This window comes from Cibotium barometz, chromosome 1 (assembly GCF_041138505.1).
Source record: "Cibotium barometz isolate CiBa-2024 chromosome 1, ASM4113850v1, whole genome shotgun sequence".
NCBI classification, from domain to species: Eukaryota; Viridiplantae; Streptophyta; class Polypodiopsida; order Cyatheales; family Cibotiaceae; genus Cibotium; species Cibotium barometz.
The window spans coordinates 20,567,341-20,595,096 of NC_141046.1; the positions used below are offsets into that span (position 1 = coordinate 20,567,341).

General features: G+C 42.0%; 2 protein-coding genes across 2 annotated transcripts in view; one reads left to right on the top strand and one right to left on the bottom strand.

The window, feature by feature from the left end:
• The first annotated feature begins 7,835 nt into the window (after positions 1-7,835).
• Positions 7,836-9,092, top strand: LOC147641714 (expansin-A2-like). Its single transcript, XM_086798797.1, has 2 exons — positions 7,836-8,131; positions 8,222-9,092. Exons 1-2 carry the CDS (start codon positions 7,954-7,956, stop codon positions 8,845-8,847), a joined length of 804 nt encoding a protein of 267 aa, XP_086654923.1. The 5' UTR covers positions 7,836-7,953; the 3' UTR covers positions 8,848-9,092.
• Positions 9,093-25,353: 16,261 nt separating this feature from the next.
• Positions 25,354-27,756, bottom strand: part of LOC147641715 (cytochrome c oxidase-like protein) — a 65,854-nt gene continuing 63,451 nt past the window's right edge. Inside the window, exons 2-4 of the mRNA XM_086798838.1 lie at positions 25,945-26,054; positions 25,790-25,832; positions 25,354-25,676 (exon numbers count right to left, since the gene is read on the bottom strand). Of these exons, the coding sequence (XP_086654964.1) occupies positions 25,639-25,676; positions 25,790-25,832; positions 25,945-26,054 (191 nt within the window). The 3' untranslated portion in view covers positions 25,354-25,638. The remainder of the gene's footprint in view (positions 25,677-25,789; positions 25,833-25,944; positions 26,055-27,756) is intronic.

Genomic DNA, 27,756 nt, shown 5'->3' on the forward strand with positions numbered 1-27,756 from the left:
CCCTTGTAAGTCGTGACTTTATCCTCTATATAGCATATACACGGCCAGTCAAGTGAAACGTCCCTTGTTGCTACGACATCCTCTATTGTCAGCTTTCATTACTGCCTTTGTCACTAATCCACTATTGAATTTGTCACCTTTATTTACTTCCTTGTAGCTAGGCTTGAAGTGAACTAGAAGAAGTTAGAACGTCTTCTTTCTTGTTTTTTATAATTTTGCCTCCTTTCTTCTTTTTTATCATTTTGCCCTCAAGGCTCCTGGCTCACCCTATTCACATTGCATGTGATCCCCAACTAGATCTGGTTGTTTACTTAATTGCTGAGTTTGACTTTTACTTATATGGCAACCGAGCATTAGTTCCAACTTGTGGGGGCAACTTATGCTTAGCACCTTTTTTGAGGCTTCCAAATTCAAATTTTACCCAAATCTCCTCCTCCCCTTCCCAAACCTCCAAATTCTTGCAATGTGGTAGCTTTGTGAAACTCTTCTTTTATACAATATATATATAGAACTTGTGGCAACCTAACATTAGTTCCAAAGTCTCCAATCATTTTTTTCTAAACTCTTGGGGCTGCCAACCAAGAGAGAATGTGAGCACACCCTCCTCTCTATGTTCTCAGTGATCAAGATCAATAGCCCACAAGTGTGTGGACATGTATGTGTATATGTACGTATATGTATGCATGCATGTGTCATACTACATACATACGTACATACATACAAAGCCCTAAAATGGTTTTACTTCTTTCCAAGCAAAGGCACCAAAATCATGATTCCTCTCTTGGACGTTTTTGCATTGAATGCAAAGATGTTTTGATGACGTTTTCTCACACCACTGAATGCAAAAATGTTTTGATGATGATTTGCTCCAAATCGGTTGAAGCTCTTTCATATATTCAAAGTAGATGAGATTAGATAAATGCATATATGCTAGATCTGAAGTAGAATGGTTCAAAGAGGAAGATCTCAGGGTGCTTTTGCTAAGAGAAGAGAGTGATAAGTCACAAATGATGGATTTAGCTCTTTACTAATGAGGCTCAGGATCAAAGTAGCTTTGATACCATTATTGATTATGGTGTTTTGATAGCTTAGGGTGAATAAAAGTGGTGTTTATTCATGATGTTTGTGCATGACAAGCACACTAAACATTGTGAGCTATATACTAATGTGAAGTGATTGACACTAATGACTCAAATAATTAACATAATGATAATAAGATAATGATAATGGAACACACTTAGATCTCCATTTATTAGAGCCCCTATAAAGACATGGGTACATGTGTTTAGCTCAAGGCATTACAACCTAATGGTGGATTAATCATCCCTAATCTTTATCTCATAATTCTAGGCACCTCTCCTACAATTTGGGCTCTCTTTATGGTGATGGGATCTCTTTATGGTCATTGGAATCGTCCTAACCCCACTTAATCTAGGCACCTTGTTCTAGGTAGATTCTAGGGATTTTGACTTTTTATATTGCTTAATTACAACATCCAGATTTTACTCTAAGGTTTTGGCTTTACATGATTAGGCTTAAATGGCTCCCCCCAATGGATGGATAATGCCAAATATTTCCAACAGTGACACTAGTTTTTATATGATTTTAAAAATAAGAACCATGGCTATGTGCATTTGCATTGGACACGTCACATTGTGACTTGTTACTAAGAACTTTTCAGTCACATCAAGTGGTCTCTCGTGTAACTAACTTGTGGTGCCTAATTTTGGTCTTAGTGTATTTAATGCATTTTGTTGTAAATCTCCATTTAATTACATAATTCCTAACTTTATTTCTTTGTAAGTCAATATTTGGGTAACTTTATCTCTTAATCAAGTTATGGCTCCTAGATTTTGTCTATGTATTTAATGCTTTTTGTTATAAATCTCCATTCAATTACACACTCCCTAAGTTTATTTCGAGTCAATATTCGGGAATGTTTTCTCTTTATAATGATTAAAAAAAAAACTAATCTCTTTGTAACTTTGCATCTTTGCTTAAAGATATCTCTTTGCAAGTGTAACATGCTAACTTTATGCTGAAGTGTCATTGATGAATTATTTGATGGAAGTGAAAGCTCAGGTAAACATGGACCTACCAACAACAAGGTGGAAGCCCCTCCCACACCTCCATCCCCATATCCACTCACCCATAAAGGGTGTTAAAGGGAAGGGGGGCCCCGACCACGTTTGAGGATGCCTATGCATGTATGGCTGCTGTCCGCTTCTGTGCTGCTCAAGAGTGTTGACCATGGCCATGCTTCAAACTCCAATATGATACCAGAGAAGAGGGGGCTCCTCCCTCACTCCTTCCGTGTCGCCATGCTGCTCGCCTGCCGTTTTGCTGATACAAGGCGAAGAAAAGGGGCTGTGTCGACATCTGACATCGTAAGCAGCATTGTAAGCCTAAGCAAGTGTAAGGCCTACGGGCATTTGGCATGGCCATCATAACTGCTATCGTAATCAATAATCAAACGTGCCAGTAATGCCTCTATTGTAAGCGAAAAATGGCTTCAGCCGTGTTGGACATAAGGGGGTGTTGGGGTTTGGCTCATGGGAATTATCCCACATATAAGGTAGTGTACCTTGGACCTCACTATAAAGAGTAATTCATCCTGAAGGATTCCCCTATCCCTCCAACACCATTTATGGGTGAGTGTATACGGGGATGGAGGTGTGGGGGGCCCTACCATGTTGTTGCTGTTGGCGGGTCCACGTCTATCTAAGCTTTCACCCTAGGGCATCAGCAACAATGGCAAAAAGCAGGGGAGATAAAGGGCACCCTTGTCTTATGGACTTCTTCAGAGGAAAGGTATCAGTGAGGGACCCGTTAACGGCAACCCTTGAGGAAGCATTACCCAAGAGAGTTTGAACATATTTGATGAATTTCCTGTTAAGGCCAATGTCCTGCAGAGATTAGAAGAGGAAGGACCAATCAATTCTGTCATAGGCTACCCTTGTCTTATGGACTTCTTCAGAGGAAAGGTATCAGTGAGGGACCCGTTTTAACGGCAACCCTTGAGGAAGCATTACCCAAGAGAGTTTGAACATATTTGATGAATTTCCTGTTAAGGCCAATGTCCTGCAGAGATTGGAAGAGGAAGGACCAATCAATTCTGTCATAGGCTACCCTTGTCTTATGGACTTCTTCAGAGGAAAGGTATCAGTGAGGGACCCGTTAACGGCAACCCTTGAGGAAGCATTACCCAAGAGAGTTTGAACATATTTGATGAATTTCCTGTTAAGGCCAATGTCTTGCAGAGATTGGAAGAGGAAGGACCAATCAATTCTGTCATAGGCTTTATCAAAGTCTATTTTCAGAAAGATGTAGTTTTGCCCAGAGCTTTCAGCATGTTCCATGCCCTCCCATAGACTTATGATAGCATCAAGGATATATCTTCCCTTAATAAAACCTTTTTGCTCCTTCAGAATCCACTCATCCATATAGGGGTTGATTCTCCTTGTCAGGATATGAGCAAAGACTTTGTAAAGAGAAGAGAGACATGTTATGGGCCCAAGGATTTCACTGACGTAAATCTTGTGATCACATGTTATATTCACAAAGCTTTCACAAGGGCCTAAAAAAAATATATTTGTCGGGCATAAAAAATCTTCTTAGGTGGCCACTGACCTACTATTATGTGAAGATGGTAACATGAGAACATGTGAATAGCTTATTCCCATGTGTAGCCAAGCTTTTAAGGGGTTCCCAAATGGCAAGTGACCTGTTATTTTGTGAACGGTAACATGAGAACATGTGAATAACTTGTTCACATGTGTTATTATCACAAAAAATCTTATGATCACGTGAATATTAAATCCCTGTATGGGCCTCCAGTTCCCCAAGTCATCTTTATCATCTTTTTTTTGAATTAGCTTTATAACCCCCACATTGGACTTATCAGCAAGGCCACCCTTCCTCATGGCTTCTTTCCAAATGTTTAAGATATGAGGGGAGAGCTCATCTTTGAAGGCTAGGAAGAATTCATTTGGGATCCCATCTTCCCCCAGGGACTTCCCCTTTTTGAGGTGAGTGATAGCATCTTTCACCTCCTTCTCAGAGAAGGGGGCATCAAGTTTCATAGCCAGTGATGACGGACTGACCATTTTTTTCCTAGTGAGAGCGATTTTGGCTCTAGCTGTGGTAATTTCCTGAGTGGGAGGGGAGACAGTGGAGAACAAGTTAAGAAAATGATTCTTGATGACTTGAAGGTTTTCTTCTTCAGTAGCAGCAGCTTGACCATTAGGTTTCTTGACCAAGGGAATAAGATCTCTAGCTTTTTCCCTTTTGTGAGTAGAGAAAACATCTTAGGGTTAGGGGTGTCAATTTTTCCAGCCCAAGCCTCTCTGTACCACAACATAGTGGACTTGGCTGCCAGCAACTCCTCGAGTCTAAGTTGGTTCCTTAGGTCAATTAGAGAGTGATCATTTAACCCCTTGTTAGAGTGTAAGAGACCTTGAATCTGATTTCTAATCTGGACTTTGCGATTCAGACGGATAGCCGCTGCTTTAAGCTTACAATCCCTGCAGATATTATGCACCTTATTGACCAGACAAGTCCAACCCTTGGAGGGGGACGTAAAATGACTGAAGGCCTCTGAGATGAAACCTTTTATCTCCTGCTGGACACACGGAAGATGGAAAAGAGATGGGTGCAGGTGGGGCCAGCCAGCCCTTCCTTTAGCCTGCCCTAACGAGAAATTGCACATCAAGGGAAAGTGGTCAGAGATGTTGAGAGAAGTATCTGTAAGACACTTGACTTTTATGAACATGTCCACCAGGCAACTAGAGGCATAAAGTCTGTCGAGTCTAGCAGCCCTGTGGAAGTGACCTTTTTGATGATTAGACCAAGTGAACCCTGTTTTAGAGGAGAGGTGTGAAGGGGCCTTACCGACCTTGAAGTAGTTCCCATTTATCCTTTTCCTGGCCACTAATAGTTCTTCCCAGAAGCCTACTTCTGTCACCTTGACATTCCATCATGTTAAAGTCACCAACCAACAAAATAGGACCCACAATCTGATTAATAGAATGCCAAGTTGTTGCCCTCATGCTGGCCAAACAAGAAGCATAAATAGAAATCAATGTGAAGTTAAAAGGATTCCCCAACCTAACCGCTGTCCAACTGTGAATATCATCAGACCATGCATCTTGAATGGAGTGTTCCCACTTCCTGTGGATGCCAACTGCGGACCCTCCTTTACCTGAAGGATGATTAGTAGAATACCAAATAGCATTCTTTGAGATTCTTTGAGGATTAAGATGGAGTTGTGACCCTCCAATTTTAAGCTCTTGCAGATTAAGAAAGCTGAAGTCAAAAGGCATGTCTCTAACCCATCTATTGATGGCCACTGCCCTTTCAGGGTTAGTGAGCCCCTTACAATTGAAAGAGAGCAGGTTTATATGGTTCATTTTTTGCTAGCTTTGGAGGGCTTCCTCGAGGACATGGAGGTTCTCAATGCCTCCTGAACCTTTTCCTTCTTCCTCTTCATTTTAGCACCCAAAGGAAGGGGAGAGAACCCTCGCTCCTCGGGATGTTTAGATGGGGAGAGGGACATTCTTTTCATCATTGCTACATCCTTAGCTTCCAACTGAGACTTGAACACATTATCCGTGTGTTGAGTTTTATCTATGAAGTCCTCCTCTGAATCCATAGGGGAGTCTAGTTCTTGGTTGAATAAGACTCTGTCCTTGTGGGAAACCCTTCCAGGAGAGAGTTGTTCTTCCCCGACCAGGGCTGCCTTTGGGGCCTCCTTGGCTTGGATCTGATTGACTAGACCATCTTGGACATCTGCCAAGAGGGGGGCAAATCTATTGGCAGGAATATGCCAATTTGATTTGTTATTTTTGAACTTCGACACATGTTTTTTTTTGGGAAACCACAAAGGCCTCATCCTTGCGGGGAGCCTTACCGGTATCTGTGGGTTGGTGAAGGTAAGGGCAGGCCTTGATCATGTGGCCTTGTTTATTACAAGTAAAACAAGCATTGGGCAAATTTTTATAGGTTAAAACCTATTCATATATGATCTGCCCCTCCCTGTTTTTAAGAGGGACTTTATCCTTTAGAGGTTTAGCCCTGTCCACCTCTATGAGCATCTACTGGGCCCATTGAGGGTTAACCACCTGAAAGGGCTTTTGCCCTAACACTTTACCAACTGAGCCACCAATCCTTTTGGCCTAGATAGAGTACTTAGCTGGCATGTCTGTTAGCTCAACCCATACTGGGATTTTAGTAGGTTTAGGGCCCTTAGGGTCGAAGCTTTCAAACCATTTGAAGAAAGACAGAGGAGTATTCCTCATTATCCATTGTCCACTGTTAATAACGGAGGTAGCACTTACCGGATCCTCGAAATGAAACATGTAATATGCAGTAGGTAGATGTTGGACTGAAGCCACTCTTATACCCCTCTGTTCCCAGTTAATCTTGATCCAGTACTTCAGGGCGTCAACGGGGGGTCTAGCCCCATGACAAAGGCCTATAAGCGAGTGTGAGGACATGTGATCCTGCCATGCAGCCAGTTCATCATCATCACAGATGACGGCTTCTTCGTCATCAACATCACAATCCCCGACCCTTTCTTCAAAGGCTGGGTTCTGAGAGAGATTAACCATAGGGTTAACATCAAACCTGAGGGGGGTAGAAGTAGGAACATGACCTGAAATAGCGCGACCACCTTTCGGATGACGAACAGCCTCTGCGAAGGAAATAGGTTGACCAAGGGGAACCGGACCGGGTTGAGCGTGAGGAGAACTTCCTTGATGCTTCCCCTGACCATCTTCAGCTTCATGCAGACCCACAAGGCCTTTCTGATGACGAAGCAGAGGAGAGGGCAAATGGCCAGTCTTATTGGTGAGGACTAGAGCACTCCATGGGGGCTCGTTGGAGCTTGATGCAGAACCAAAGATGAGGGGCTGGCACCATCTCTGATGGCATGGGGTGCAGGGCAAGAGCCGAAAAGGACGATGTCTTGGAGTGACATCTTTGGGTAGAGCTCCCCCCTCACGGGGGGAGGGCCTTACCAGGCAGTGAGACTCAGCTAGCGGAGCAAGGAGGGGGGACGAGGCGGAGACGGGGGGCGGTGCATGCAGAAAAGCAGTCTTGCATGAGCGACACTTGGGCCTGCAGAGTCGCAGTCATGTCTTCAAGTCCCCCCATGGACCTTCCTCATGGGGCGCTGTAATTTCACTCTTTTTTAATATAGTTTCCTGAAAAAATTATAAAAAACAAGAAAGGACGTTCTTCAAGTTCACGTCAAGAGTCAAGACTGGCTATACAAAGCAGTAATTGAAGGCACTGACAATAGCGAGACAAAGGCAAGGAATTCAATTCACTGGGCTGTGTAGAGGATAAAGTAGCAAGGGGCCTTTTCAATTACCTGGCCATTCAATTGCATTTACCAGCCAGCAAAGATGAGCAGGTTTGAGAAGAAGTTGCTGCACATGTAATGCTGAGTGATGAGTGACCGTGGAGGCCCGGGCTGCAGGCTACATCAGGAGAGGTGCAGCACTGACTGCAGCCACAATCGCAACGCAGAGCCGCAGGGGACTAGTGGGCGCCACATGCACATGCTTCGCCCATCGGAGAGGAGCCTCTCGCAATCAGCGCCGAGACGTGTGTGTGGTGGGGAACGTCTGCCTTCTGATAACATGTCCTGGACGGACACGGAGAGAGGACGCGGGCCGTGCCGTCCAGTCCCGCGGCCGACGTTAACTGCGCATGTTACCCCGGCGTCTGACTGATCTCTGGCGGCAGGCCCGTCCCCACGTCTGCCAGTTTCAGCTACGAGAACGACAGACATCTCTTCCTTGGTCGGGCAGAAAGTGGGCTTTATAAACACCCCCTGGCCTCGGCCCCTCCTGAGTCCTTGCTCTTAAAGGAACAACCACCTCCATAGCTCCTTGCGCCTTCCCTGAGCTCTCCACTCGTCATTCTCCTGTTAACTGCTTCAATCCGAGAATGGCGGCTGCCCCACCTGCAAGAGCTCTGGCAGCCCTACTTGCCCTTCACCTCCTCCTCGCTCTGAGCCCTCCTGCGCCGGCGCTAGCTTCCTACTACGGTGGCGCCAGTACTCAGAGTGGGTGGAGCAACGCCCACGCCACCTTCTACGGCGGAAGCGACGCCTCCGGCACCATGGGTAATAAGCTGGACTGATCGGCCTCTACATAGTTACCATGGGCTTTAATGTATTCTGTGACTGACAATATATTCGTGGTGCATATTGCAGGAGGCGCTTGCGGCTACGGCGATCTCTACTCCTCAGGCTACGGCACCAACACGGCTGCGCTGAGCACGGCTCTGTTCAACGGTGGCTTGAGTTGCGGGGCCTGCTTTGAGCTTAAGTGCGACGCAGGCGCAGATCCCAAATGGTGCCGGAGCGACGCTTCCGTGGTGGTCACTGCCACCAACTTATGCCCGCCCAATGAGGCCCTGCCCAACACGGCGGGCGGCTGGTGTAACCCGCCGCTGCAGCATTTCGACATGGCGCAGCCAGCCTTCGAGAAGATCGGCGTATACAGCGGGGGGATCGTGCCGGTGCTGTACCGGAGGGTGGCGTGCGTGAAGAGTGGCGGCGTGCGCTTCACCATGAACGGCCACTCCTACTTCAACCTGGTGCTGGTGACTAACGTCGGGGGCGCTGGGGACATCCGCGCCGTGTCCATCAAGGGCTCGCGGACGGGGTGGCAGCCCATGAGCCGCAACTGGGGACAAAACTGGCAGAGCAACGCCCTGCTGGACGGCCAGAGCCTTTCCTTTCAGGTCACCACCAGCGATGGTCGGACACTCACCTCCTACGACGTCGTCCCCGCCGACTGGCACTTTGGCCAAACCTTCGACGGCGAGCAATTCTAGAATGCCATGAATATCTCGACGAGCAGAAGAGGCTGCTGCCCGCTGTTTTCGTATTCTAATAGATACGCTTCCAGTTCCACCTCTAGTTTCATGGAATGCCCTAATTGTACAATTTGTGAGTGGTGAGGAAGTTGTAACTCGAGGCCATGTCTCCTTGCTAGTCCCCTACAAAGGAAATCTCATTCAAACTTGGCCAATTTTATGAGTAGTTCGAGGATGATAAATTTTATGACAGTGGAGTTTCCTACATAGCCTCACTGTTGTCCCATAGAGAAAATCTTTGGAAACTAGTGAATTTATGGAGAATCCAACACTTACCCATAGAACTAAAATTTAACATGTAGAGAATCCAAAAGGTACCTAGAGAACTAAAATTTACTATGTAGAGAATCCAAGAGGTACCTAGGGAATTGTACATTACTATGTAGAAAAATATGGAATTGGAGTAATCAATATGATTAAATTTGAACCATTGCACTTCTCAATATTCAATGTTATTATGCATATTAAGAAAATTTATGAAGTAATGCCATACCTTACGTTGATTAATGAAGTGTTCAATGTGATTAAATTTGGCGCATTATACTTCTAAATATTCAATATACTTTTGTATACTAAGAAAATAGAGGAGGTAATGTCCTACCTTATATTGATTAAGGAGACATTTCTAAGTGGGGTGCTTAACACATAAAGTCTACTCTCCATCCTTGATAAATGACCATGATGGGGCCCTGTCGAGATGACGCATAGAAGAGCTATCCATGCTGAGCCTCACTTGGCTCAACTAGTAAATCAAGGGACGGAGAGTAGTAATTCAAAATGCACTTAACTAATCTAGATTAAAGAGCAAAGAAACTTTCACTTTTTATTGTATGAATAAGAGCATTTGTCTCTCCCGATGTGCACATATGCATACAAATAAACACTCACATCTATTAGTGTATAGTGTGTGCACGCATGCACACACGCGCACGCACATACATGCATGCACATGCACACATATAGGCATGCATACACAGACACATATGCACATGCTCATACTTATGATGGTGCCAAGCCTATGCATGCATGCATGCACACAAAATGGGCACATGCATGTATGTACGTGCATATACACACGTGTACTCACATACATATAGATGGTCATGCGCATACACATGCACATGGCACACTTACAATAAGCACTCTCTCTCTCTCTCTCTCTCTCTCTCTCTCATAGACACACACACACACACACACACAGAAACATACACATTTATAAGATTTGTCATGATCTTATCATAGCAGTATTCTAATAAACTTTGGTAGGAAGCCTTCTATATTTTATCTAAGTAGATAAGTTGATTTGATACACTTTATAATACGATTACTATTTATAAACAAATTTGTTAGTGTGAATTTAAGTATAAAATCTTTTACAGATACTTCCACTCTTCCAAGCACGCCAATAATGGATCTTGAGGTGTTGGGAACCATCCACAGCTAAAAAGAAAGCCCACCTTTTCCACAAGAACACAATTAAGCGGCACCTCCTCAGGATATAGATGACCCTTTTGAATTGGATGAATTGATTGCCCGAGTCGCAGCAGCCGAACCCTCTTCCTCCAAGAAGCTAAATGAACAAAAAGCATTCAAGAAAGCTTTAGCGACGAGGTGGAAATGGTAGCAAAGTTGTAAAAGAAAGAAGATTCATTCAAGCCACTTCTTCTCCAGCTACAACACATGGACAAAACATCTAGGAGGGTTGCTATACATGAGCTTGAGAACTACCTCCAACCAAAGTACAGGAGGGGTGGAAGAGTACTTGCAAAATAGGGTGAAAGACAAGATTATGAGATGGAGGCCTGTCTCCGACCTCAACATCTTATCAACCCAGATGATGGAGAGGAATTTCCACATGCAAGCCTCCACCAACCACATGCTTAAAAGATATGCCGGTAACCTAAGAAAGGTGAATGCCCAAGTAATGGCATAGGTAGATTAGGTGACCAAGGACATTAACGTTAAGAATAAGGAGTTGGAAGACACTAATCAGGCTCTCAACACACAAGTACAAGCACTCCTCGCAAAGCTGGAGTACTATAGGCAGGAGGTGATACATGAAAGAGTCGACCATACATAGTTGCAAATCCAAGGAACCTGCTCCTCCCTCAGTCCCCTTATGAGGATCTGAGTGGAAAGTAGGAGGGGGAACCACCGAGGGCAGTCCGCCTAGTCTAACACTGAGGACAAACTCTGGCTAGATGACCCATCTGTGTGCAAATAAAGCATTGGCCTGGAAGGCCGGAATACTCCACTCGCTGTATAATGGGATCGCCCCAAAGACTGGGAATAGATATCATGTGAGGCATAGAATCCGGTGACGCAATACAAATGTAGAGAGATGGAATCCCCGCTGCTCGTGCGAGGGCCGAGGTAGCGGTGGGGGGGGATTCCATCACTCTCCCGATGGCACCACCAATCACTGGGAGAAGAGGAAGGTATTCCTTCCTGAGGCCTGGAAAGCAGAATACCATGGGAAAGCTTGAAACTCCAACTAATGGGTCGGATGCCGAGTCAAAGCCCTGTTGCCATCATGCAGCACAAAGAAGGCTTGGGCTATACAACACAGTGCAATGGGACTCAACTGCATGACAAGATCACACGCCGCTGGTGAGTCGAACTCAACCTAGTAGTAGCCGCACCCCAAAGGATGAATATCTGCGATCTTTGCTGGCGCACAGTCCTCGCAGAGCGAAAAGCTGTAGGTCCGCTGCTTCGAAAAATGAAAGGCAAGTAACGACGGCCTCAGTCGGGGGAGACGGAGTGGCTGCCATGGAATCCTCCTGGGGGCGAAGACCAGAAGAGGCCGAAACTTGCCGAGATAATGAGGGCGTTGCCGGAGGAACAAGGATGGGCTAGAGATGGCGGAGAATAGAGGAAAGGAAGGGGCGGAGGGTGTAGAAAGGAAAAGAAAAGAAAAAGAAAAAGAAAAATACCCACAACCTGAGGGCGTTGCCGGAGGAACAAGGATGGGCTAGAGATGGCGGAGAATAGAGGAAAGGAAGGGGCGGAGGGCGTAGAAAGGAAAAGAAAAGAAAAAGAAAAAGAAAAGAAAAGAAAAAGAAAAAGAGAAAATAAAAAGAGAAAATAAAAAGAAAAGAAAAAAGAAAAAGAAAAGAAAGAAAACAAGAATAGAAGAAGAAGAAGAAGAAGAAGGAAAGAAACAAAGAAACAAAGAAAAGAAAAAGGAAAAAAAGAAAAAGAGAAAAAAAGCAAAAGAAAAAAAGAAAAAAGAAAAGAAAAAAGAGCAAAGAAAGGGAGGGAAGGGCTGGCAAAGAGGGGCAAGCGAATAGGCAAAACGGAGGAGAGGCTATCGGGAATGAAAGGGGGAGACAATTGAGGCGTGTACGGGGGGGGGGGGGGGGGGTCTATGGGGCGAAAAAGAAAACAGAAGGGCGCAGAGAGGGGGGGTCGGCGCAGGCGCAACTCTACGAAGAAGGAAGGGGGGGCAAGTGCAACAGGCAAAGAAGGAAGGGGGAGGAGAGGCACAGGCAGAACCACAGGAGGGGGGGAGAGCAGGTCACGCTACGACTTTTTTCACATCGATCCAATCTTGGATCTCCTAGCATAGGATTATGAGCAACTCATTATCACAAGGAATCCATTACTTAAACCCCATATCATGCACCAAGCCCTCTTACAAATAAGCCCTTTTGATCCGCATATGCAGTAGTTACCCAAGCCACAGGTTTATCCCTTAGTCAGGGACATGCCATAAGTAATTGAACTTGGACAGTTGGATCAACAAGAGTGGTTGTGGACAAATGTAGCAAGAAGCTCAAGGCTCGATAACCCATTGCTTGCTGATTTGCTCAAAATATGTTTCTCACATGCATGACACCCATGCTTATAAAAGATGGAAGTGGGAACATTTAGTAGAGTGAAGGGACGGCTATGAAGAAATCCAACTAGAAGCTAATGGCTAAGTTCTGGGAGATAACTTTGGTATCCAACTTGCCTGGAGGGTGCCATTCCTTGCCGTAAAGCAATATGCTGACATCTATAGGGTATCCCCATGGCGGACACTTCACATTGATCTGTTGTACATGCCAATCAAAAGAAGGTTTACTGACATGAGTTTAAGGAAAGGCTTTCTTTATAGCTTTCCTTACTTTGAGCATATAAAATTTGAGACTCTCAATAAACAATGACAATTGTGGTGGTGGTGACTATGGCATGGAGGGCCAGCCATAGTCGACACAACTATGTGGTTTTTTAAGCTTATCATTCTTCTCATTGATATATCCAGGATGACTATGTCCATAGCTATAAGTGTGAGAGGATGCAATTCCAAGGCCTTCCAATAGTGGTATGTATTGCTACCATAGGCTACGTTGTATAGGCTACGTTGTATGTCATCTTACATGCATACTACTTCTGGAGGTCGCTCTACTTTATCTGCAAAACTCTTCCTATCCTCCAAACCACAGAGACAGCTTCATTCTTGGTGCATGTTCCTCTTATGCTTGTGTTCATGAGTGTGAGAGTAGAGAGGAGTGAGTGTCATTGTATGAGGATAAACATCCTCATGGGGTGAGACAGCTTGAGAAGGAGGCAAAGGAGTGGAGCTAGAAACCACTAGTGTAGCTTGAATTCTCCTGAGATACGATCTTGGATGCCAACAAGGTCCCCATGACGTGTTATGGTTGTTGCCATATATATAGGCAGTGATGTGTGTGAACACACTTAGGACCGCCGGGGCACTTTTTGTTGGATATGATAATTCAACTATGAACATTGATCAAAACATACTCAAGGTGGATCAAAGCTTGTACAAAACATCATGAACATGAGGGACAAAAACTGGTATATGCAGAAAATTGTATTGAGATTAACACAAAAGGACTCTAATTATGTTTAGGCATAAACCAAACTTACATAATCACTTGATCACGACTTGTATCTTATTTAGAGACTCCTCTACCCTATTTTTAGTTGCATGAGTTGCATGAACCATATGCACCAACCATTTGTAGGCTTTACACCAACCACTGACCACTAGCCTAACCACCACATATTAAATTGGACTAAGAAGTTGGGATTACATTTATCCAACAATCCCCCCTTAAGACCAACTTCTTACAAGAACATGAACAAGTCTAACAGACCTCCTTGACATAATAAGAGTCCTCCCTTAACAACATAGGGTGATGTACTCTCCTCTACAACTCGTCAAGTTGGAACAACATAAGTCTTGACTCAACCACATACATGACATAATTTAAAAAGCATAATCATCATCTACATCTTTTATACTAAGACTAGAACAAAGATTTGTTTCTTCCTCTTGGTTGACTTCTTCAACCACATGTACCTTTGCTAGCTTTTGATCTTTTTGGTAGCACTTTGCGGATGGATGATTCGTCTTTCCACAATACTCACAAGGATGTTTGGAGAAACAATCCTTAGTAAGATGATTTGTACGACCACAAATAGTACACTTCTTCTTTGCTGATGTCGAAGTAATAATATATGCATAAGGATCTATCACATCCTTTGTAATCTTCTTGTCTTCTTCCTGCAAAGAATTTATGATACTTTCCAAGGAAGGGACTGGCTCCTTCTCTTTAAGTACCGTCACAATTTGTCTAAAGCTTGAAGATAAGCTTTTAAGCAAGATAGCAATAGCATCCTCTTCAGGAACAGGAGACTTAACATAAACCAATTGTGTCATTAAGCTCTTCAACCTGTTAATCACAGCTGTTAAATTTTCATTACTCTCCATGGTTAGATCTTTGCACCAAAAATACGTTCTAGTAATTCCCAAGCTTCCATAGCTGACTCAACATTATCAATATAATGAATAAAATCATCTTCTAAAGCAGTAATGATAATACCAAGTGCTTGCTCATCTTTTACTTGAAGTGCAGCCGTTGTAGCTCTTGTAACTGCAGCAAAAATACCTGCTTCATCTTCAGAAAGTGGCTTGACCGTACTCCATAGATTTTTCTTCATGAGGTAGCCCTTCACCTTGATTTGCCAGGTATGAAACCCAGTTCCATTGAATTTGTCGGGGAATTTGGAGCTCATGATGATGCAATATGATGCTTGATGTTGATAACTTGCTCATATAGATGATTTAAGCCCAAATAATAATAATAACATCAATATAGATCAAAATAACAAGCACCATGTTGTTGGAGCAAGAGAAGCAGAAAACAGGCGACTGGAAAAACGATTCGTACAGCAGCTCCTGTGGACCAAATGCTACAAGATTTGGTATGCTGAATCATCACATTATAGAATTGAAGCACCTAAGAGGAATTAGACTAATTTGTAGAGGTGGCACCGAATGAACCTGATTAACAGAAAACGGCATGTTTTGATGACGATGAGAAATTCGTGAAGCAGCAATCAAATTCGCCTGTGAGCTGCGTTTTAGATCTTGCGTGGTAGCAAGGCAAGAAGCCTATATCAAAATCTTGAGGTATAATCTCCTCAGATGCAAGCATGGAAGCAATCTATAGCATGTTGTCCAAACAGAGAAAAACAGGCTATGGTGATTAAGAGAAAGATTAGGGTTTTTGCTAATAAAGTAAACCTAATTGGGTCATGCTCTGATATCAAATGTTGGATATGATAATTCAACTATGAACATTGATCAAAACATACTCAAGGTGGAGCAAAGCTTTTACAAAACATCATGAACATGAGGGACAAAAACTGGTATATGCAGAAAATTGTATTGAGATTAACACAAAAGGACTCTAATTATGATTAGGCATGAACCAAACTTACATAATCACTTAATCACGACTTGTATCTTATTTAGAGACTCCTCTACCCTATTTTTAGTTGCATGAGTTGCATGAACCATATGCACTAACCATTTGCAAGCTTTACACCAACCACTGACCACTAGCCTAACCACCACATATTAAATTGGACTAAGGAGTTGGGATTACATTTATCCAACACTTTTTCCCTCCTTAGGAGGTTTTTGCCCCTGGCTTGTATATACGCCCATCATTCTAGGGCAAACTTATCTTTGTACATTCACATAATCTAATACACTGTGTGTTGTATGCATTTTTGCTTCTTCTTCTCCAAGCTTTGTGTGCTTTCCTGCAACCCTAATTCCAACAATTGGTATCAGAGCAGGCATCGGCTTCCAAGGCTACGTCGCTAGCACCATCCGACTCACGTTCTCCGATTGAGGTGAGCTTTCACGAGCGCTTGAGGTCCCTATACTCTGCAGACAAGCCCGTAGGCCTTTGCGTTCTCAGAAATTGCATCTGAGGTCGTTTCGGGCTCCGTTTTTGCATTACAAGTTCTGTACAGGTGTTTTTGTCATTTTGTGCAAAAATTGCATCTGAGGTCGTTTCGGGCTCCGTTTTTGCATTACAAGTTCTGTACAGGTGTTTTCGTCATTTTGTGCAGAAATTTTGATAGTGCAGTTTTTTTGTAAAACAGGCATACGTATTCTATTGTGGACCATGCTACATAGCACAAGTTGTTTTCTGTTCAGCCTTTGCTTCATTACAGGTAGCTTTTGCATCAGTTTCAGTCAATGAGACCACGGCTGATAACAGCAACGATATATTTCGCATGTTGTCTGCTGATGACAAATTGGATGGAGACAACAACTACCCACTTTGGGCATACATGATGCAGCATGTTTTGGTTGCAAAAGGAGTGTGTAACATTGTGCAGGGTATGGATGTACGTCCAAGTTCTGTGGATGTAGGATCTGTTGAGGATGTTGCAGGTTCTAGCAGCTCTACTGTTTGCTGCTGTTTTACCCACTGCTGAACAAGCTCGTTAGGATGGTAAAGATGTGCAGGCTCATGCCTTGATTGCACTTTCTGTCAAACGTAATATCACTCCACATATTCATTCAGCTAAAACAGCAAAACAGGCTTGGGATATTCTAGCTGGTTTGTATGCAGGTCGTAACGAGGCAAAAATCTCTTACCTGCGTAAAGAGCTAGAATCGAAGATTATGCAGGAAGATGATGACATGAATGTTTTTCTTGTTGAGATTAAAGATCTCAAGGAATAGTTGATTTCTGCAGGTGAGATTATTCCTGATCATTCTCTTGTGCAGACTATTCTTGATGCTTTACCTGGGTCATATCAGACTTTTGCTGCCACGTGGAGACTTGTTACTGAGGACAGACATGATGTTGTCAAGTATGATACTTTAGTCAACAAGCTCTTGCAAGAAGCGCAGTCTAGGCAAAACAGGGCTAGGCAGCGTGCAGTTGATCAAGCATTTGTTGCTACTTGCCCAGCAGAGAAGAAGTGGTAAGGCAGCCCCTTCCACTGTTTCTTCTCATATTAGTAGGTTTGCAACTTCTTCTCCTTCCACAAGTAGCAACAATAGGTTTGAGAAGGCTCTTGATAAAGGCAAGACAAAAATTAGGTGCAACTATTGTAAGGCAATTGATCATGTCATTAAGAATTGCCCTAAGCTAAAGGCTAAAGAGGCAAAAGAAGAAAGAGTCAAATGCAGCCACAATAGCGGATGCTTCTACAAATGCAGATTTTGCAAATGTTGTGCAGGATATAGAATGGGCGTTTAGCGTGTATTGCTAGTATGATCCATCTCTGTACATGATGTATGTTTGGCAGTTTCTGTTGACTCTGATGTATGGTATTTTGACAGTGGTGCTACAAAGCACATTACCTCGCATCGTGATATGTTCACTTGTCTTGAGGCTGTCTCTAATGGAAATACTGTCTTATGTGCCAATAATGCTTCTTACCTAGTAAAGGGCGTTGGTAAAATTATGCTTACTGCTGTAAATGGCAGCGCTTTCACACTTTCAGATGCTTTGTATGTGCCAGGAATAAAGAAGAATCTATTGTCTGTCTCTACGCTTGCTGGACTTGGACTTGTAGTCAAATTTGTGGATGACAGATATGCTGTTCATGATTTGACTTCTGGTGATATGATTATTGCATCTGGCACCTTGTTTCGTGGGCTATATAGGCTCAATTCTTATGACAAGTGTGTGGAAGATTCAGCAAATGCAGTTTCTGATGAAAAGGCAGTTTCAGATGCAAAACTATGGCATACTCGTTTTGGTCATCTAAACTTTGCTAGTTTGCTGCGTTTGCAGAAATTTGATATGGTTGCTTCATTGCCCTCTCTTGAGGCACCATTAAAACATGTTTGTGAAGGCTGTATTTTGGGCAAAATGCAGCGTTCTGCGTTTTCAAAGGATGGTTCTGTGCGGGCCACTCGCAAATTGCAACTTGTACATAGTGATGTATGTGGGCCTATGCAAACTCCGTCATTTGGTAAACACTTGTACTTTGTGACTTTCATTGATGATTACTCAAGGCATGCATGGGTATATCCACGGAAGGCAAAGCCCGAAGTGTTTTTGTGCTTCAAACAGTTTTTGCTTATGGTTGAAAATGTATCCAATTGTACTGTGGGCACCCTCCGTTCTGATCGAGGGAGGGGGGGAGTACATGTCAAGAGTTTGATGCATTTCTGGCTAGTCATGGGATAAAACACCAATGTACAGTGCCGTATACCCCTCAGCAAAATGGTGTTGCTGAGAGAAAAAACAGGTCACTTATGGAGATGGCACGATGTATGGTCAAGAGCCAAGCTTTGCCACATGCGTTTTGGCTTGGGGCTGTCATGTGTGCTGCATATGTACTCAATAGGTGTCCCACTAAGGCCTTGCAGTCTGTTACTCCATACGAAGCTTGGCATGGTAGGAAGCCTTCTATTGGTCACTTGAGTGTCTTTGGTTGCTTGGCCTATACTTTAGTGCCCGTGCAACAACGTAGAAAATTGGATGATAAGGCAGTCAAATGCATTTTTGTTGGTTACAGTGCTGAGAGTAAGGGTTACAGATTGTATCATCCGTAGTCAAAGCGTATCTTGATTAGTCGAGATATTGTTTTTGTGGAAGATGCTATGCAGCCTTTGTTATCATGTACCAAAGCGACAGGTGTAAGCTCACGGGATGTATTTGATACGTTGTTGCCTCTGTTTACAGGTGGGAATTCAAACGTAAATCCTAATGAGGCAAATATTCAGCCTATGCAGATTTCAAACGACATCATAGATCAGCCTATTTCTGATGCAGATTTATAGGATGTAATTTATGAGGATAGGGCTGAAAATGAACAGGCTAGAGGTATGCCTAAATGGCTGGTGGAAACCTTGCGTGATAGTAAAATTGATGCACCTATATCTAGTTGTACTCATTCAGGTTTTCAGCATGCCTCTTATGCATCAGATTGTTATGCTTTGGCTGTGTCTAGTATGTGTGAAGAGGAAGAACCTCTTTCATTTGATGAGGCACAAAAATCAAAAAATTAGTTGGCTGCAATGCAAAGTGAATATGATGCTACAATGAAGAATGGTATATGGTCTTTGTGTGATTTGCCTATTGGTAAAAAGGTCATTGGATGTAAGTGGGTTTTTAAGTTGAAACGAAAGCCAGATGGCAGTGTTGATCGCTATAAGGCTAGACTTGTTGCAAAGGGTTATGATCAAGAAAAGGGCATTGATTTTGATGAGACCTTTGCTCCCACTTGTCGTATGACTACCATTCGTAGCATTTGTGCATTGGCAGCTCATAATGGTTGGAATGTACATCAGTTGGACATAAAGACTGCGTTCTTGAATTCTCCTGAGATACGAGCTTGGATGCCAACAAGGTCCCCATGACGTGTTAAGGTAAGCAATATCCATTGGGCTGGTGTAGCTTATAACACTTTCCCGTATAGTATGTACTCTTATCTTTATGTTATGGTTATAGAAAAGAGAAGAGAATAGACAAAATTTCAGTAATCCATCTTGTGTGCTTGTCTACTCTTGTGTGTGTATATTTGCTTACAAGAAGCTAAATTTCACCCTCCCCTACATTCTTCTCCTGGTATAAAAAAGAGTGGTGATGATACCCATATTTTATATTATAGAATGTATCAGATGAGGCTCAGCCGAAATTCATGGATATGTTTGATGCTTAAGCATCATTTTGATAGCATTTATATGCTTGGTTGTAATAATTGATTATCCATTTTAATGTAAGTGATTGGCTTAAATAACATGTCTGCATTTGTAAAAGCCAATTCACAAAAATACTCACATTTGGTGAAAGCATAGGACTTTAGTCAATTTGGTAGATTTTAATAAGGCCTCCTTAGACCTTAGGGAATACAAAAATGTAATAGATCTTTTATTTTAATAAAGAAAAGGTGGTTTTGGGCGGTTGGAGAAAGTTAGTTGGAGAGAGTGCATGTCTTTTTTGTGCCTCCTCGTCCTCTCTTTTCTCTCTCACACTCAATACACATCGTGTTGTTCTTTGTTGTTCTTGCTTCAATCTTTCTTCTCTTGCAAACCTGGAGGTTAAAAGTGAGGATGAGGATGATGATTTAGGGCTTAGTGCTTTTATGTTTGATGGGTTTCTTTCTTTGCTTAAAGATTAGGGTTTTTTTATTATTTTTAAGATCAAAGCTAAGCTTGTGCATAGATTTTGCATGCCATTAACCTTGGAATTTAGAGGAGAAGCTACCCTTTCATTTGGTGCACAGACGAGGAAGATGGCTGATCTTAATGGTGTGGAAAGAGAGGTAAGAAGCACTTTTAGTTTTCAGATTTCAAGAAAGTGCAAAAAAAGAAAAAAGAAGTTTTGTGGCTGAGATTATGAACCTCAATCTTCAATAGTGCAAATCCGTGGAAGGGATATTCGTTGTCTAGCAATCTAATCATGAATTGAGGGTTGATTTACTTGATTCTAAGATAGGGAATTGGTGGGAGGGACACTGAAATACAAATAACAAGCTTGAAGAAGAAAGAATGGTCGCCAATGCTCAGGAAAAGTCGGCCAACAACAGAACAAACATGGTTGCTTGCAGTTCGCCTTTGCTCTGTAACACACCGCACAAGGAAGAAGGAGATGCGGCCTTTTGAAGGCTTCAATGAGTGGTGTTGTTATTTGTGAGGCGATGATTATGAGTCATGTTAGAGATACAATCCCATTTTGTGATGATCTATTCTTTTGAGAGAGTGTTTTGGATTTCCTTGTGGGACTAGTAAGAGAAGACGGTGTTTGTTTGAGAGCGAGCATGGTTTTTTAGTGTGGGAGTGTCTGTGAAAATCATTTTAGTGTTGTGGGATAGATACCAATTGAGGTGGTCCTTGGCATTTAGTAACATTGGCTTCACTTCATTAACATTGTAAAGATCTTGGAGCTGATTGGTGCTTCTTCTTCAACTTGGCTTGTGAGGACACTTTGGGACTTCATCACTGTGGGAGAAATGATGATACCCATATTTGGCATTATTTTGGCCTATTTCACATGTATTCTCATGGTTATATTTGATGTTTGAGCATCATTTTGATAGCATTTATATGCTTGGTTATAATAATTAATATATCCATTTTGATGTAAAGTAATTGGCTTAAATAGTGGATCTACATTTGTAAAAGCCAATTCACAAAAAGTCACTCTCACATTTGACAAAAGCATAGGACCTTTAGTCTTTTGATAGAATTAAATAAGGCTTCTTTAGACCTTAGGAATACATTATGTAATAAAACATTTATTTGAATAAAGAAAAGGTATGGGTGGTTGGAAAGTTAGTTGGAGAGAGTGCACGAGTCTTTTTGTGCCTCCTCCCTCTTCCTGTTCTCTATCTCTCAACACATATCCTCTTGTGCTTGCTTCAATCTTTCTTTTCTTGCAAACACGGTGGTTGGAAAGTTAGTTAGAGAGAGTGCAAAAGTCTTTTTGTGCTTCCTCCTCGTTCCTGTTCTCTATCTCTCAACACATATCCTCTTGTTCTTGCTTCAATCTTTCTCTTCTTGCAAACATGGAGGTTGAAAGTGAGGATGATGATGATGATCTCTTGTGTTTGATGGGTTTCTTTCCTTGTTTAGAGATTAGGGTTGTTGATTTTTGAGATCAAAGCTAAGCTTGTGCATAGATTTTGCATGCCATTAACCCTGAAATTTAGAGGAGAAGCTTCCCTTACGAGCATTCGAGAGGCAAGCAAAAAGCAAGCATTTAGTGGTACTACAAGTGCTGAAAATTCAACAAATATTCACATGTATCATGGAAGGGAAAAGAGAAGGTGGATGCAACCTTTCATCATGTCTCATGTTTCAACAAGACATTTCTTTATTGATGGGGATAGTGACTTAGAACTAAGGAGTTTGGGATCTCGACTATTGACACCTTGTGTACAGAGAGCCAAAGCAGTGTTGAGAACACTTGGCAATAATCCAAGTGCATGCAAGTCTATGAGAGTCTAAAAAGGCTGAGATGTGATGGGTATATAGACCATCATTATGCTTATACATTCAAAGTAATACAAGAGATAGAGCCCATATGTTTTGAGGAGGCTCTTTGACATAAATGGATGAAGAGATGGCTACATTGGAGATACAGGAGTTGGTGCCTTTGCCTAAGGAGAAGAAGGCAATTTGATGAAGTGGGTCTATAAAATAAAGCAAAATCAGGTGGACACTACAAACCATAGTTCATAAAAAACATGAAAACTATATAGAATGAAGCTGTAACAATTTTTACTACCTTTATATATTTTTTTCTCAGTTTTGAGATATTTAAAAAAAATTAAGATATCTTAATTATATTTTAGCTCAAAAATCTACAAATTCTCAAAGGACATTTAAAATTTTAAGGCTATAAGTTTTATGTCTTGTTGAAAAAAAATATTTTTTTTGTGACCAGTGCTGCAAACCTGTTACACAACTATTGTAAATCCATTGAGGATGCACGAACAGAATTACAGTCTTTTTTTAATTTTTTTGCATGTGAACTACTTTTTGTGTTGTAAGACTAGCTTTTAAAAAAACTAGTCACCATGTTTGTAGGCCACCTCATAGTTGCCAACAAATACATTTGAAGAAGCACAACAGTTTCAACAATTCTAGGCTAATATCTCTCTCTCTCTCTCTCTCACACACACACACACACACACACAGCTAACTCAACATTCACTATTGCATGCACATTCTTGCAAGTATGTATGTCCAAGTTTTATATTAGTAGCCATGCTTTTATGAAACTTTTTTATTATTACACCTAGCATGACCCATTGAAATCTATGCTAAAGATGTAATTGTTTCTCATTAGCATCCTTCTTTTAGCGTGTTATATGCGTTATTAACTTTAGCGTGTTAAAGATATGAAAATTTATCCTTTTTTGGTCAAGGTATGCATGACACTATAACTCTTCATGATGCTACAAACTACAGCACCAACCTTGTTGTAGTGGGGGCCATGTGCTTCTTCTACTTTTTCAATATTAGAGAAGTTCTTATCTAGTTGTGTAGAGATATGTATGTGATGACATGAGGGATACATGGAGAGAGACCTTAAAGCACAAAGATGATAAAAATGATTAACATAAAGATCGTGTAATAATTCAAGACAAAAGAGGTAGATGGTTTTTTCTCAATAAATATTTTATCAAATCTTAGCTCAATGTTAGCTGGATACAGCCACAGCTACCTTTTATTCAACACCACATGATTTTTTTTTCACAGATTTTTTGGTAGCCAAAACCACATCTAGCTGCCAAGTTATCTTGAGGTACAAAAAGAGGCGAATGATGTTGTCGTGACCAAGTTGAGGAAGATTTGGGTTATTAGAACTCAAAGCTATCTTCAAAACGAACAAAGAATATGTATTGCTATTAATTATATAGCTTGTAAAAACTTCTTGTGCTCTCTATGCTCTACTTTTAGCAACACAAGTGTTGAAAGTGCAATCCTCTACTTTTATGCTTATATAAACCACGAATGAGATGTTCCTCTATTATTGTCCTTTAAGAGGAGACTTGTTCCATGTCTTGTGTATTATTTTTCTCTTTTTCTTTTCCTTCTTTCACATAGTTCCTAGACCTATACTCTCTCTACCATGATCTTGACCACCTCATGGAGTTTCATTAACTCTTCATCCTTGCAAAATGGAATGAAGGCGTTGATGCCTTTTGCTATGCAAAAAAAAAAGGAGAAAAAACGACATTAATTGTGTACTGACAGAAATCCAAACCTTGATACCAAAAATTACTATATCATGAGCAAGTAGAGAAAAACTACTGTTATGAAACTTGATGACCAATCAGAAATCACAAACAAGATGGAGAGAAACATGCAAAGTGGAGAAGACAACCAAGATAAGGCTGTAGTTGAACTTCTTCCTCTCTCCACTTGTATAATACAAAAATCTACTCTTTTAAAGACAAAAATTATCAAAGCAAAACAAAGCAGAACGCTTCATGTACCTCCTCTGAATTTGCCGTGGCCATATTTGGATTACAAACAATAAAATTTTATTTGTTTGGCTCACAAGCTACCCCACTCAATACAATATTGGACATCACTCAATAAGTTTTACAACAAACCCCCCAAAAAAAATCATCTCGCATCTTCCTTGTACTTAAATATGATGAGAAAATCATCTCGCAGTTTCCTTGTAGTTAAGTATGATGAGCTTCAAGGATTCAAAAGGACTACAAGCGTTTCCACTCGTTGACTTAACATGAAAAATGCCATCAATGAATAATGTGAATAGCTACTCATCTAAAATTCCGAGAAAACTAACAGCTAAGAATTGATAAATTATGTGGTCATGTTCCAGATTAATAAAAACATGTGCAGCCTAGTGGTGTGACCACACTAAATTCTTAGGATATGTACCCTGGTTTGAACCCTGCTACAGCTACAGCCGCTGATCGTGCTGTGTCTATCACTAAATAAAATACCCCCAACAAAGAAACATTCAAGAAGCGACTCAATAATTCATGCTACTTCACAAAATCTGAAACATTACTGTTTTACTATACAGCACTCGTCTTCCCAAGGCATAGATTCAAGAACCATGAAAAATTTCATAAACAAAGTATGTATTGCTCTCCATGTAAAACACCCGGAATTACGTGGCTGTGGCTTTGGAAATGGCATTAAGTACTAATCCTCAATATGTTTTGAACAAAAACTCTTGGGAACTCCTGTGTGACTGGTAAACCATGATTAGATTCTGCGATTGACCAAGTACATGAGATGCCATTGCAAAGACACAAGCATGCTACTTGAGACAAACCACCGGATCATCTCAATCGACGTGTATGAATTGGATGAGATTAAGTGAAGCTAGTTGATAAGAAAATGGCAAGGCCAATACTTGATTAAAGCCATTGCTTATGCCAACGAAGCACAATGCTCAGCATGTAGAGCATTCTTCTACATTCACATGACCTCACCTGAATCTAAGCTTCAACAAAACTTCAGCCTTAGCTTGGATGGGGGTTTTGGTATCATATGCTAATCCAAGCCCCATATGGGGCAGTTGAACCTGAGATGGGAGCGCGGGCAATATACATGCACTATACCCGTCTTGCAGAAGCGCGTGCACACACCAGAAAAGAAAAGAAGGGTTCTTCAAGCACACTCCTACAGCAACGCTATATGATTTAAAGGCATCACATTAGGCTTTTGATTCCTCACTCGAGAAAACAACCAAATCTTAAAATTCTCAATGATGCAATTAAGTAAAAACCAGCTGCAAAGCCTAAACAAGGTTTTGGTGCATTGCACTCGCATAGCAAGAGTTGCAACAATTAACTATCCCATAATTAAACATGCATGTATGAACCACATATGCGATCCATGAGAGAGGAAACCGCCTCACAGAGCTGTTTCATGTTTTCCTCCATTTTATGACTCTTTAATCTCCTTGTAAATTCAGGGTTATTCACAGGTAACTCAGAGGATCACACTGTTTCCACAACTCCTCCTAACTACACAAGCTAATGGTCATGCTTTACTTCAAAAAGCCCATCTGGACCTGCACAAGAAAATAGTTAGAACTGCATCAAAAATCCAATCCCCTTTTATACATATAAATAACAGTACAGCTGTATTTCAAATACACAGGCTTTAATTTGCACCGCAACTGACCCCATGGAAACTCCTTGTTCCGGATATGCAAGTATGAATATTCCTGCAAAAAGGGAGGCATGCATGCTTAGACGTCTTGATGCCATGGATCATACAAAGAAGTCTGAATCATCATAAAGAGTAAAGGTAGAAAAAAGTTGTCCAAATGCACATACTGGTCTTTCATGAGGTTCATGATGCTCTTCCCCCACAAAATTATAGATTCCCACAGTAATGCAGACTATATATGCAGCTGCTGTGATCTTCCGCCATTTCAATGCCTCCTCTACACATCCACCAAAACAGTTCAGCCAACGACATAGCTTACATAGGTCCACCAAAACAGTTCAGCCAACGACAGAGCTTACATAGGTCCACCTATGCATAACTTTCAAACTACGACCCTAAAAAAAGCTGTAATATAAAGAACCAAATCAAAACTAATCCTACACTTTTTTCCAATGCACCAACTACACTTGCTGGTAAGTGTCACCATTTGGGCATTGCCACTACTAAGTTTGGAACCCTAAACAGACTGCCAGTCATTCTCTACGCTTTTGACCGACAACCTCCATAGTGGACATGACATCCTATGGCAGGGGACTTATGTCCATGCCAAGTTGTTGGGTTTTATGCTGTGTATGCACCCAGAGGAGTGCTAGTGATCATCAGTAGGTTACTGGGGCACTTTTTACTTCAGTTAGTGGAGGTTTTTTCCCCCAGTTTAGTTCAGTTTCACTTATATGCAGTTTATAAGTGTTTTGGTCCACCCGGCACATTTATGGCCGGACATGTGAACACTTATCCTTTAGGGGTCACTATCATGTGGCTTGTACTAAACTTTTCTATTCATTGAAGCATACTGAAGTCGTGTTCACTCTTCACCTTGGTTTCCACGCCTGTTTTCTTTCTGTAAAAACCCTAACCCTAACCCTGTTAAGTCTTCAATTGGTATCAGAGCTGTTGAAGCTCTGCTTAGCACTGCCCGTACATTGCGCCGTACAAGTACTGTTGCTGCCCGTACATCTGTGCGCCGTACAGCAGCTTCAGTACCTTCTGCCCGTATTTCTGAGCGCCGTACAGCTGTGCGCCTGCTGCCCGTACACCCATAGTGTGCCGCCTTCAGCTTCAGCTGTGCGCCTTATGCCCGTACATCCAGTCGCACGTCACCTTCAATCAGGTACTACAACAGGCGTCGCCTGCAGTTACGTACGTGTACCAGCCCCGTACTGTATGCGTACGTGTACCAGCCTCGAACAGTAAGCGCTGCCAGCAAAACGCCGCCTGCTGGTATTCGCCTGCAAGTCGACACCTGCTTCGAAGACTGCGCCTCTGTACAAACCTGCGCAGGACAGTACCTGCTCCGTACCTGCACAGTACAGTCGAACAGAACCTGCAACGTCAACATTAAACTGCAGTTTTAGTCTTCTGCTTTCGTACATGCTTCCGTACAGCACCTCGACTGATTTGCTGAGTACCTGCACAATACAGAAGTGGTAAGCATTACATATTTTGAATACTGGGCATTCTTATTTTTCTCTGTGAAAAATACACAGGCACAACAAGCAGTTTTTCTATCAAGGAAAATATACAGGCACAACAGGCAGATTTTCTAGCAAGAAAATATACAGATTTTTGCACAGTTTGGGTGCAGCAAATTTGGGCATTTTTGGGGCATTTTGGCATTGTGTACGCCATTTGCTGCTCTACTCAGTCATTGGTGCATTGAGCTGCACATTCTAAGGATTGAGAGTGCACGCAGATTTGGGTAAACTGTATTCAGTGGAGTACAGTTGTTATCAGGGTTTTTGCTATTGGGTTTTTTGGTAAACAGGTACAACATTGTGCGTAAAGCATAATGGCAAATCAACAGCAAAGTGATGTATTCACATATTTGTCTAAGGAAGACAAATTGGATGGCACGAACTACTCCTTGTGGAGTTTTATGCTGAAAAATGTGCTTGTGGCAAAAGGTCTTTGGGATTTTG